This window comes from Pseudophryne corroboree, chromosome 4, assembly GCF_028390025.1.
Source record: "Pseudophryne corroboree isolate aPseCor3 chromosome 4, aPseCor3.hap2, whole genome shotgun sequence".
Lineage (NCBI taxonomy): Eukaryota > Metazoa > Chordata > Amphibia > Anura > Myobatrachidae > Pseudophryne > Pseudophryne corroboree.
Genome location: NC_086447.1, coordinates 923,481,747 through 923,494,534, shown reverse-complemented (window position 1 = coordinate 923,494,534; position 12,788 = coordinate 923,481,747). Strand labels below are relative to the sequence as shown.

The 12,788-nt window shown below is 45.9% G+C and overlaps 1 protein-coding gene across 3 annotated transcripts in view; it reads right to left on the bottom strand.

Annotated features, from left to right (window-relative positions):
• The window catches only part of DISP1 (dispatched RND transporter family member 1), a 74,829-nt gene that overhangs the window by 30,290 nt on the left and 31,751 nt on the right, over positions 1 to 12,788 (bottom strand). For 2 of the 3 annotated variants that reach the window (XM_063919031.1, XM_063919032.1), the window contains exon 3: positions 4,072 to 4,589. In XM_063919031.1, the coding sequence (XP_063775101.1) occupies positions 4,072 to 4,559 (488 nt within the window). In that variant the 5' untranslated portion in view covers positions 4,560 to 4,589. Of the gene's footprint in view, positions 1 to 4,071; positions 4,590 to 11,971; positions 12,077 to 12,788 lie in introns of those variants that run through there. The other variant, XM_063919033.1, reaches the window with a different exon arrangement.

Here is a 12,788-nt window from a genome sequence, read left to right as displayed (position 1 = left end):
CAGATTGCTTAGATTTTAAGTATGGATCTCTCCGTGAGTACCCCCCTTTAATGTTAAAAATAAGATGGCATGTTTTGAGTTTGCAAAAAGTCATGTGGACGACTCCCCAAATGTATGGAGGAAGGTGCTCTGTTCGGATGATACTAAAATTGAACTTTTTGGCCACCAAGGAAAACGCTATGTCTGGCGCAAACCCAACACATCCCATCACCCCAAGAACACCATCCCCCACAGTGAAACATGGTGGTGGCAACATCATGCTGTGGGGATGTTTTTCAGCAGCAGGGACTGGGAAACTGTTTCGAGTCGAGGGAAAGATGGATGGTGCTAAATACAGGGATATTCTTGAGCAAAACCTGTTTCAGTCTGCCTGTGATTTGAGACTGGGACGGAGATTCACCTTCCAGCAGGACAATGACTGAAGCATACTGCTAGAGCAACACTCGAGTGGTTTAAGGGGGAACATTTAAATGTGTTGGAATGGCCTAGTCAAAGCCCAGATCTCAATCCAATTGAGAATCTGTGGTCAGACTTGCAGATTGCAGTTCACAAGCGGAAACCAACCAACATGAAGGAGCTGGAGCAGTTTTGCCTTGAGGAATGGGCAAAAATCCCAGTGGCAAGATGTGGCAAGCTCATAGAGACTTATCCAAAGCGACTTGCAGCTGTAATTGCCGCAAAAGGTGTCTCTACAAAGTACTGACTCCAGGGGGGTGAATAGTTCTGCACGCTGAAGTTTTCTGTTATTTTGTCATTTTTGTTGATTGCTTCACAATATAAAAAAAAATCTTCAAAGTTGTAGCCATGTTGTGTGAATGAAATGATGCAAACCTTCACACAATCCATTTTAATTCCAGGTTGTGAGGCAACAAAACATGAAAAATGCAAAGGGGGGATGAATACTTTAGCAAGGCAGTGTAGGTGACATTTTTAATGCAGAATACACCTCCCTTATAACTCAATCCAAGGAGGGGGCACAGTAAAGAAATATACAGTATATTACATTACCATGGCAATTGGGCTGCGCAAGTAGGATGCTGTTGTAACTTTTACCATGTGGCTGTCCCTTTCAAGTTTAAATGGGAACACCCCTTTTAAATTAAAACATGGTGACCCACAACATGGCTGCCTTCACTGTAAGGAGGCGTGGGGGCACTTTGAGAGCAATGTACCACAAAGGAATAAATGACACTGTACACTACAGTCAGCGAAACACAAGCAGACCATTGTTTCCTATTTCCCAACACAATCCCAAGCGCACTACCTGGGGACGGATAAGATGAAGTGCAGAGGATTAAGGAAACGGACATCTACTTTCTCGCCGCCTTACAAACTACGCATCACCAGCGTGTAAGTACATACGGGAAGGTTTCTCTTTCGAAAGGCTTTGATATGGCCGGCAAAGCCGTCTACTGCTTTGGAAGTCAAATGAAGGCTTTTGAAGTTAACAATGAAAAGGGATTTTTAAAATGCCTCCATGACTCACTTACTGAAAACCAGCCAAAGTAAGGACGCAGGGCAGCGCACCCCGTGAGAGGGATCTTTCACAATTTAGGATTTAAAAAAAAAAACAAAAAAAAAAAAAAAAAAAAACTTTTCTTCGTCAGACGCCTCCAGCCGAAATTTAACCCTACTTTAGAAGGTGCTCAGGCGGCACAGCACATTTGTCGGAGAACAGCTGCAAACTGCAAGTGGATGTTCCCAAGGGAAATCCAGACCACTTTCTGCCTGAGAATACCAGAGCGACACTACGAAACTCAGGCTTATGTTCTAGGCGGTTTCCGCTGCGCATGGTGGTGCAACACAAACTAGACAACTGGAACTAAACGATGTTACAACATTGGTCCGGATTCAGTGTACGTAAAAGCATTCACAGCTGCGATCTCGTATGTAGCTGCTGTGCAAAAATATGCAAATGCCTCGGCCAGCGGGAGTTCTGCACTTGCACCAGCCGTATGCATGATACTAAGCCGGCCATACTGGTTAGTGCAGACGACCCTGCGGATGGACCAGGGGAGGCGTGAAGGCCCATGCGCTGTGAGAGAGAATGGGCAACTATAGGCCATTGGCTAAGCTCCACAAATATCTGCCTTCACTACAGTAAGTGGTGTGTACTCTATAATGTACCGGGTGTGCAATTATATTTCGACATGCAAAAGCGATATTTCTATTACTGCATAATAGAGATAAAATATATTTATTCTCCGTAGACAATATCCCACATGCAACTTCTGATAATAAAGCACAAGCTACAGAGGGAAGAAAACTACAAAGAGGCTTCAGAAATAAACTAACATCTCCAATGTTCCAATGACAACCGTTGTGACCCTCGCTCATCCAACGGGTCTCGGGTATGACCCTTGTTAGCCACTACACCTTTATGTCCGTGACCCACGAAAGGGAAAGTAGACTATCTTTCAACCACGTAGGTAAATATTTGATGCATAAAATAGATTACGCTACTGAAACAGTAGTCGGAGGCATAACAGATTCCCTTCGTTTGCTGCAATTGCCGTCTAGAATGATCATTTATTTGACAAGTTAATAAGATAATTTCTCCAAGTCCCCGGAAGATAATCGCTCAACAATTTGTCAACATATTCTGCAATCAGAGGCAAACGGGAATCTACCATTTGATTTCCAAGACAGCCGGTTCAGTGCAGCCTTGGGAGTTACGCAGCAGGAGGCCTTCACATACCCAACAAATAGAGGATCATCCAGATGGGACAGAATGACGCACAATCACAGCCCATCGGAAGTGACGCACCGGTGGAGTGAAGGTTGCACGAGAAATCTCTTGGATAACTACATGTCAATGTCAAGTCTACGTTGAGCTTGCAAGAATGGTTCAATAAGTAGGGTAACAAGACCTTTCAAGTGTTTGATGTTCTCTATTTCATTCTAGTTCCCCGCCAGACCAGACCTGTTTCCGACAGTATGGCTGATATGCGGCGCAGTGTAATGGCCGTCAGGGGAGGCCTGGCGGGGAATCATAATGAAGTACAGAACATTACAAACGCGAGATGTCATGTTACCCTACTTATTGAATTTCTCTTGTAAGCTTTATTCAACTAGGATAACCAGAAACTTGTCACTGACATGTAACTATCCAAGAGAATCTCCTGCGCAACCTTCACTCCACCGGTCTGCGGGATGCAGTTCGTCTAGGCTCACTCTCTATTTATTGATTCCCTCCTCAGTGTATCTTCCCCTCTCCTCTACCATCTAGTGGAGATGTGTCAAGCCTTGAAGATAGATAAAGTGGACAAGTTGACCAAAGCCACCAATTTAACCCTTCTGTCATTTACTAGCAGTCTTTGAAATGACAGAAGCTGATCAGATGCTTTAGGCAACTTGCCCACTTTATCACTCTACAAGACTTGAAACAGCTCTCCCATTATCTGTTAAGGGTTCCACAAGACTCCTCAGGCCTCTGCTTTGTCCACAGGCCTCTGCTTTTCTCATTGTACAGATCTCCTCTTGTGGAATAAATTCGCCCACTCGGCCTCCAGTACCAACCCAACACCAATGACATCCAACTGTACAGCATTAGCCCCTTGATCTCCTTCCTTCTCTGATATCTCCACATGGATGTCCCAACGCTACCCAAAGCTCATATGTCCATAACACATCTAAACATTTCCATAGGGTCACCTACTATGGCCTTCACTATCAGTAACCCCAATATTTCCTCACTCCCCCAAACTCGCCACCATGGTGTCACACTAATTTGTTCCTCACAACCAGTCTCTGTCCCAGTTCTGCCACCTCCACCTTTTCTTACCCAAGATGCCACCAGAACCCTTATACATTCTCTCATCATCTCCCGGCTGGACTACTGCAACCTCCTCCTATCTGGTTTTCCCCGCAACCTGAATAATGCACCCTCGTTTCTTCTTGTCGTATCGTTCTGCAAACCCTTTACACTGGCGACCGATGCAATCGCTTGCAGTACACAGAAAACTCACAGGGGGCCATTTATGTAAAACCTTTCTACAGTCAACTGGTGGTGATGGACAACCTTCTTAGATAAAATAACCTAAATAAATGAATAGGAATCAGTCCACTGACCTCATGTTCACTAAGTGAGGCGGCACTTGCTGATGCTGGAAATGTTCCCGCCACTGGTGAAGGCAGAGTGACTGGGAAGGCTGCACGCAGCACACAGGGTGGTACATGGGTGGGTGGTTTGGACAGACAGAGTTGGCCGTGAATTCCGAGTGTGGCTGTGAGCACCCAGAGCTCAATGCACACGCCGTAGTCCCACCGCTCCCGGGAATGCAGTCTTGCCGGCCGGACAGAGGAGGGTTATAGGAGCAGTGGTGGCAGCACTGGGGAACGACTGGAGTCCTCTGGTGCTCTGGAAACATAGAGCAAGGTTTGACCGCACCGTTGTGGGAAAGGCATCCATTGGAACTCGCTTTAACCCGTGGCTCCTCTGTGGCTGGAGGTGGCTGATTTCCATCGCAGGCCGTGGTAGGTCCTGTACACAGCGATTTGGATGGGACGCTGCCATTGCTGTGAGTGACAGAGTCACTCTTCCTGCTGTTCAACGCCATTCTCCCAACGTCTTTCAATCATCGAAAGGTCTACAGGGGGAAATGACACACATTAGCTGGCAATAATCACCCCCGAGCATTATAATTATTCATCGCTCATACCAATCGCCCATTATAATCCTTTATCAGCCACTTTAATAATTCATTGTAATCACGTGATCAAAACATAATTTATTACAGATGTGTCCTTAGACGCCATGCCTTGGATACCTAGCCTCAGACTTTGCACTTTAGCGTCTTTTCGCACAGCGGCCGGACTACACACGGGATTGCAATGTACTTTTGGCTTAGAATTTGTACTTTTCTCACAATCGTGGCAGTGTAAATTTGCATGGCTACATGGCAGGACGCATGGTGCGGATCAGTCATCAGTTCTGGGGTGGGATGCAGGAAAGCTAAAACTGCGTCCAAACCTCCGAAAAATGCAGTTTTCTGAGGTTTGCCCGCTTTTCTCATATGCGCCAAGCCTTGGATATGGTAGGCAACGCCAACTTTAGATGGTATTACCCTATAGAAGCCTATGGGCTTTTATCGCATTGTCACCTAAGAGGGATCCAATAGGATCCCTCCCAGAACCCACCGCAGTGCGGTGCTATATCTAAATCCCATAGGGAACTATGGGCAGAGGTCATCTTTCGAAGACACTTCCATTTACAACAGGACAGTAGACTGATAAACAGTAAACTAATAAAAGAAATCCAAGGTGTTCCCAAACCGAGATTTGTGCATTTGGCACAACACGAATAATCCGTGAACACAATCGTCTGAGTCCGTTTACACCAATCCCGCACTGATCCACATCAATTAGAATTTCAGGGCCCTTCCAGAAACACACAATAAAAAAAAAAAAAAAAAAAAAGAACAAATTGGCAAATGTAGAACGATGTTTTGATGTTACCCAATACGAGGTCATTATAAGCCAACAGAACACCGCGCTACGGAACTAGGAGACAATACTGAAATCTAACTTCAACGCAATGTAAGAAGCGCACAGTGTGTCTCTGAGAATTTTAAGAATGTGGATTTAAGGGCAAATGGAGCAACTCACAAAGTATGTGAACATATCCCACATTCCTGGAAAATACACCAGCTTCATAGACTGTCAGACCGGCTCCCACCAAGCACCAGCTGTTACACTGCGAACTTTCATTCCAGAAGTAGCAAATTGCGTAAATAATAATCAGGAAGGAGAGAACATGATCACCAAAACACGTATATAACTGGCTACAAATATGGGCAGATTCGTTTTTCCAATGACGTCTAGGGGGCGATTCAATTGTTTTGTCAGCACCCAAACGTAATTGGCGCACACCGAAACGATTCAATTGTCCACCGTCCCCTCCACTGGGCGCGCATGCCCTGCGTGTGCACCAATTGGTAGCGGGTTTAGCCGCGCACAGAGCTACAGAGCTGAAATGCATCGCCCCCCCCCCCACGGCTACATGCATACAATCCCGAACGTAGCAACAATTGAATTGCTCAGGCATGCACCATCTAGTGGCAGCTGGGGAGATCAACAATTGAATCAGCTCCACAGAATTAAGCCAGGGCACACCCCTTTCCAAATATCTGTGCACACTTTAAATCAGCCCCAACTGCAGTATTTTATTTACACTTACTCCTAAAGCTAGGTACACACTATACAAGTCTCAGGCCCACCTGTCAGATATTGGGTTGTTGGTCTGATAAATGCACCCCTGCACCAGGGCCAGATGGTTGGTCTGAAACCCGTTGTTTTGGTATTGTTCAGAAAGGTCAGTGTGTACGGACCTCGGCCCGAGGTCTAGTGTATACAGCGGCGTACAGAGATACTGTATCATTGAGAGGATTTGAAATAGAAAGGATCGTTTGGAACTATAAGGATTATTAGGTAGTGTGCACGGGGTACATATGGAGCCTCGCTAATGTAGCCTTCTCTGGTGCACCATGGTGCACCAAGTCTTATTAGCATAAGCCTTTCATCTATTGTTCGCAGCTGCAATACAATACAGAGAGAACAGAACAGCAGGGGATTAAGTCATTACAGCAGGAGATTAGGGGGGTCATTCTGAGTTGATCGCTCGCTGGCTAGTTTTAGCAGCCGTGCAAACGCTATGCCGCCGCCCACTTGGGAGTGTATTTTAGATTAGCAGAAGTGCGGACACATGTGCAGCCGAGCTCTGCAAACACAGTTTGTGCAGTTTCAGAGTAGCTCTGAACCTACTCAGCGCTTGCGATCACTTCAGCCTATTCGTGTCCGGATTTGAGGTCATAAACCCGCCCAGCGAACGCCCAGCCACGCCTGCATTTTTTCAGACACGCCTGCATTTTTACAAACACTCCCTGAAAACGGTCAGTTGACACCCAGTAATGCCCCCTTACTGTCAATCTTCTTGCAGCTGCCAGTGCGAAGGAAAACTTCGCTAGAACCTGAGCACAACCACAAAGAGCTTAGTGCCTGTACGTCGCGCGTGCGCATTGCGGGGCATGCGCAGAAATGCCATTTTTTTCACCTGATCGCTGCGCTGTGAAAATCGGCAGCTAGCGATCAACTCAGAATGACCCCCCAAGTCCGACAGCACTGGACAGTTAATCGTATTAGAGGGATAGATGAGCAGGGCTCCATCTGTATATAGACCGTTTTTTGTATCGTTTTGTCAATTGGAATCGCTCTAGTCGTGGCAAAGTTTTATAGTGCGTACTCAGCTTTATTTTGAATCATGGTCATCGACCGCAACTGGCAATGGAGGCGTGTGGATGCCGCCACACTTCTTGTGCCCTGTAACTCCTGCACAATACGACAATTATACACAGGCATGGACAAAATAAAGAATTCACGGGCCAGTCAATCAAATCTAGGACCAGCAAGATTTTTTAAAAGGCGAAAGCAAGGATATCTATCACTTGATAGCAACCAAATATGTTCCCCAAAAATTTGGCACAGTCAGCCATTTTTTGGGGGCACATTTGACACCTGGCTCCCAGGAATGGAATTATAAAGAGTGAAGTCGGGGAAAAATGCTGCACAACAAAGAGAAGCAGACAGGAGAAATGGAGGACAGGGAGGTTCTGTCAGATCATGAATGTAACACGGTGATAATAAATACAGAGAGGTGTGAGGCTGTTTCTCAGCGCGGCCTGTGTTTGTCTGGGGACGCAGTGTTTCTCCTCGGCACAAGAGCCGGAGGAATTCCTGTCTCAGAAATGAATGGCGTTTCTGTGCGGCAAGGTATGACTGATCTCGGGGTAAGAGCCTGGCCTCTTTCACGGCGGAAAATCTCAACGCTGCAAATGGGCCCGAACAGATGTATATAAAAGTCACCTTAAGACTTACATCTGCCTGTGGCAGCGTGCCAGCGCGTCTAGCCCTTTAAAATGATTTAATTTCCTTCACCGGCAGCCAGAAGAAAAAGCCAAAGTCTCTGAGCGGGAGTTTCCGCACCTCAGACTGGGTCAAAAGAAAATAAAAAAAAGTTTCTGGCAAAGTCTCTCCGCATCGGGGTGTAACAAGTAAAAACGTGACTCTCTCATTTTCCAACACTTGACATGGTGGATGGAGACGGAACCCGACGACTTTACCATAAAAGCGTCCGTGACGGACTGCGCAGTGTATGTGATCTAGAAATAAGTTATCCACAAGGGTAAAGCATCGGCAAATTATTTTTTCCCTTCAGTCACTAGGTGGAGGGAGTTCTGCTAAATACTGTACTGAGGAGGCAATGATCCAGTGACATCATGGAGAAAGCCAGAGACCATTTTTATTTCACCTTTTTTTTTTTTTTGTAGTTTATTTAAGGCCACTTGTAGGATTGGGACTGCATACAGAATACACACGCCGTTTGCAGACGCACAGTCAATTACTGGAAGTCAGGGCTGCAGGACTTAACAGAGGCGGCCGTTATCCTGGAGATGTAAGGACCTACGGTGGGATTAATGATGCTCTACTGGGATGTAGGGACAGGGCTGTATTTTGATGTGGAAATGTTCTAGGGGATTGGAAGTGAATATTTCAAAAACATTACCAGTGTTCTGTGCTTTGCTATTTGAGCTCTTTGTCCCATATCACGAAAGACGTATAGCCTTTCGCCGGAGCTTTACACAACCGGAGTAGGACATTTCAGGCTTATAGACCCCCAATTCCATAATACATCGCCAGGGCGGTCTATGGGCCTTATTCAGAGATGGAAGCAGCCAGATCTGCGTCCAGTTAAATTGCGGAGTCATCGAATTATGGTTGACCCCTGGCAGCGCAGCCTGACTGCCCTATCAGGCGGCCCACCGTAATTTTTTTAAATCGGAGCGGCTGCATGTGACATCACGCAGCTGCCCCAAAAACGCTACCATTCAGCCCGCCATGCCCTCCCAACGCTGCACCGCCGCTCCACAAACGCCTGCCACTGTCAATCACATTGCAATGTATGTGACCGCGCAGCACCCGCTGCGCATGTGAAGTTTGCCGCCATCGGCAAACTGCGCTGCAGGCCACTGATACGGCCTGGTCTGAATGACCCCCTATGTTCATAAACTGTGCCGGTACGCCATTCTGTATCACTGTGGAAAACTGCGATACAGATAGCGTCAAGTATCGCTTTCAGCTGTCATTTTAATTAACCTCTTAATGCACCACTTCCCAAAATGGGTCCTCAAGGCAGCCGAATAATATACGCACTTAAGCAAAGGTGACGTAATTAACAGCACCTCAGTCAGTTTGGATTATACTATCTGTGCGCAAGCATGGATTTCCTTAAAACATGAACTGTTAGGGTGCCTTTAGGACTAAGGGGGACATGTACTAAGAGCGAGTGGAGAAGTTGCCCATGGCAACCAATCAGCTGCTCTGTATACTTTTATAGTATGCAAAGTATAAATGTTATGTCAATGCTGATTGGTTGCCATGGGCAACTTCTCCACTGGCTCAGTGCTTAGTACATATCCCCCTGAGTAGGTAAGAAGGAAGTAGGGATACCATACAGGCTAATGCAGGATTACCATATCGGCTAGATAGCAGTCTCACATGAACCTCAAGTGTACGGGTGCCAAGGTTTCGTGAGGCACCTTGGGGGGGAGCAGCCACCTGTGTTAAGTTGTTCTCAAGGTCTGCAGTTTCTTATTGGGGTGGGGGGTGTATCAAACCTTGGAGAGAGATAACATACCAACCAATCAGCTGCTACATGTCATTATTCAAACACAGCCTGTAAAACGACAGAAGCCGATTGGTAGGTACTTTATCTCTCTCCAAGGTGTGATCCATCTCCCCCGTCAGCCGCCATATTGCAAGCTTCATCAGGAATAAGAACAGTCCACTAACATATTCCTAATGCATTCAATGCAAAACTACATTTTAACCTGAAATGCACAATTGTTATGGAATGTGAAACAATAGACCTCGTAAGAGGGGACTGAGGAACCACAAATCCCCCCCCCAAAGCGATACCAGTCGTGTAAGAAAAGGCTCGAACAATATAAGAACTAAGCAACGTTGCACGCCGTTACATCCAGGGCTGTGAATAGGAGGTTTGTAGTGCGCTGGCCTCTCACTCACCAGACTGGGAGCGATTTACCAATGCAGCAGTCAGACAGGGAGAAGAGAAGCGACACGTTACAAAAACAAATTACACGGATCGTTTAGGGAAATTTACTTTGAGCTACAACCCCATTAATTCAGCAAAGAGACTAATAAAAATGTAACATGACGATAAGCTGTAGAAGGGGAAGGAAGCAGCGCATGGCGTGTAATGTGTATTTATACAGGGCTATAAACGTTCTCTCACGCCAGCGCTGCGCCAGGAGTTACAGCGCCCGTCTGCCATTCCTATAAAATAGAAGGAGATTCGCCATACAGCGAATAAACAAACGAGAAGCAACGCAGACATGGAGGATTTATCCATCACCACACAGGGATTACTGATCCCACAGACACAATGGGGCATCGGAACGCAATGTCAGACAGCTCATATATACGTGCAATATCACAGTGTGCTTACTATTGCACTGCGTACTAAGCCTTGGATACAGAGAGATAAAGTGGACGGATATAAAGCACCAGCCAATCAGTGCTAACTGCCAGGTTACAGGCTGTGTTTGAAAAATGACAGTTAGGAGCTGGTTGGTTGGTACTTTGGGGGACATTTACTAAGCAGTGATAAGAGCAGAGAAGTGAGCCAGTGGAGAAGTTGCCCATGGCAACCAATCAGCAATGAAGTAACATCTATAATTTGAATACTATAAAATTATACAGAGCTGCTGATTGGTTGATGGGGCAACTTTTCCACTGGCTCACTTCTCCGCTCTTATCACTGCTTAGTAAATGTCCCCCTTTATCTCTCTCTGCAAGGCTTACTACATAGACCCCTATGTTACATATATAGACACGAGGGAAGCAAATTGTTTTTTATGGGCTTCAGGGTTTAGCAGCAGGCAAATCATATTATAAATTAAATATATATTATATATATATATATACACACACACACACACATATACACACACACATACATACATACACACACACACACACACACACACACACACACACACACACATATATCTCTCTATAATGTTTAGTTTATAACATATATATTACACACATGCGCATATATAATAGTACATTATAAAATAATTTTAGTCTCTGCAACATTATTTTTTAAGTTTTACTGAAAACCAATAATATATAGATACGAGAATTAGGGAAAGACAAATAACAAGCAACAAACATATTTATACAACACGACAATGACCCACACTGGAATTCCACAGCAATCCATGCACATTTTATATGATATATTATATATATTTTATTCCCATCAATACAATGAATGAACATTTGTGGACATTATTATAGGCTTGTATTACAGAACAGACTAGTACCAACACTGGTGTGTAATAGCGTATACAGGTACAGGACGGTTTCTCTGGAAAACCGGTTATGCACAAAGCACCAGAGATGTCGGCTTTTCCTTAATACCGCCATACAGACGCCGCAACCGGTCACCAAGATTCCACCTACAGCTGCTAAGCGGAGGGAATGGCAGGGCCAGTGTTGGGGAATACGCAGGTCATCTCCCAATGCAGTTTAGCAGATTTTAGGCACAGTACAATAGAAAACCCCCCATCTACAGCATTCTGAGTGATGCGCTGCAAACCTCTATGCAACATTGTCATTTAATCAAGAAATAAATATGAAACAGTAGAAAAATCAGCGCACAAAAAAGCCAAAATGTGTTCATTTGGCACCAAAGCGCAACGCTGCATAACACTGCAGGATGAGGAGAATAATAATAATAATAATAATAATATAAAGAGTCCATCAGCTGTAATAAGAGCAAGGCAGGTATACAAAGTGTAGAATCCTGAAGCCGTGAAGGAATCTGAGCCCAGATGTAGCCCCAGCTCAGGAATGCACCAGAAGAACCTGCAGGGTGAGGAAGACTTACCTGCCAGAGCCCTCAGCCTGCTGCTCTCCCGGGGCTCCCCATCCTGAGAGGTAGTGCCTCAGCAGCACACAGCCCAGTGCTCCCAGTGCAGGCTGACTGACAAGCACATGTTGGCTTCCCAGCCTGGTCACAGAGAGGCAGGGCCCTCCTGACGTCAGCCAGCCAGTAGGGGCTCAGAGCCAGCCCTCCTTTCTTGTTTAACCCCAGGGGCCATGTATTTAGTGGTAACAGCTGGGATGGCTGGGGCTGCATGGGAGCAGCGGGTCAGTCAGTCAGGATATGAAGGTGACATGTCATTTCTAGGCTCTTCCTGCTCCCAGAGGGGGAGCAAATCCATAGAGCTGCTTCCAGTTACTCCCGGCCTTTCATCTGCTGCTGCTGTGGAACAGTTAATAATCAGACACAAACCCAAATCTCACATCCAAACGTCTTGAGAAAGTTTGGCAGCTCGGAATCGTCAAGACGCCGGTTCAGGCCCTTATTAGGCTGCAGCCGTGGACTCGCAGTCCCCATTAATCAGCGCAGCGTACGGCTCAGGTAATCCGTCACCATCCCACGTCACTTTCATGGAAAGAAAGGGCCATATGTATCAAAGGCCCAGATTTATCACGCCTTGGAGAGTGATAAATTGTACGGTGATAAAGTGGCAGCCAATCAGCTCCTATCTGCCACGTTACAGGCTGTGTTTGAAAATTGACAGACAGACTAACATGACAGTTAGGAGCTGATTGGCTGGTACTTTGTCACTCACAACTTTATCACTCTCTAAGGCTTAATACATAGACCCCTTTACCTCTCTCCACACTCTGAAAGACTT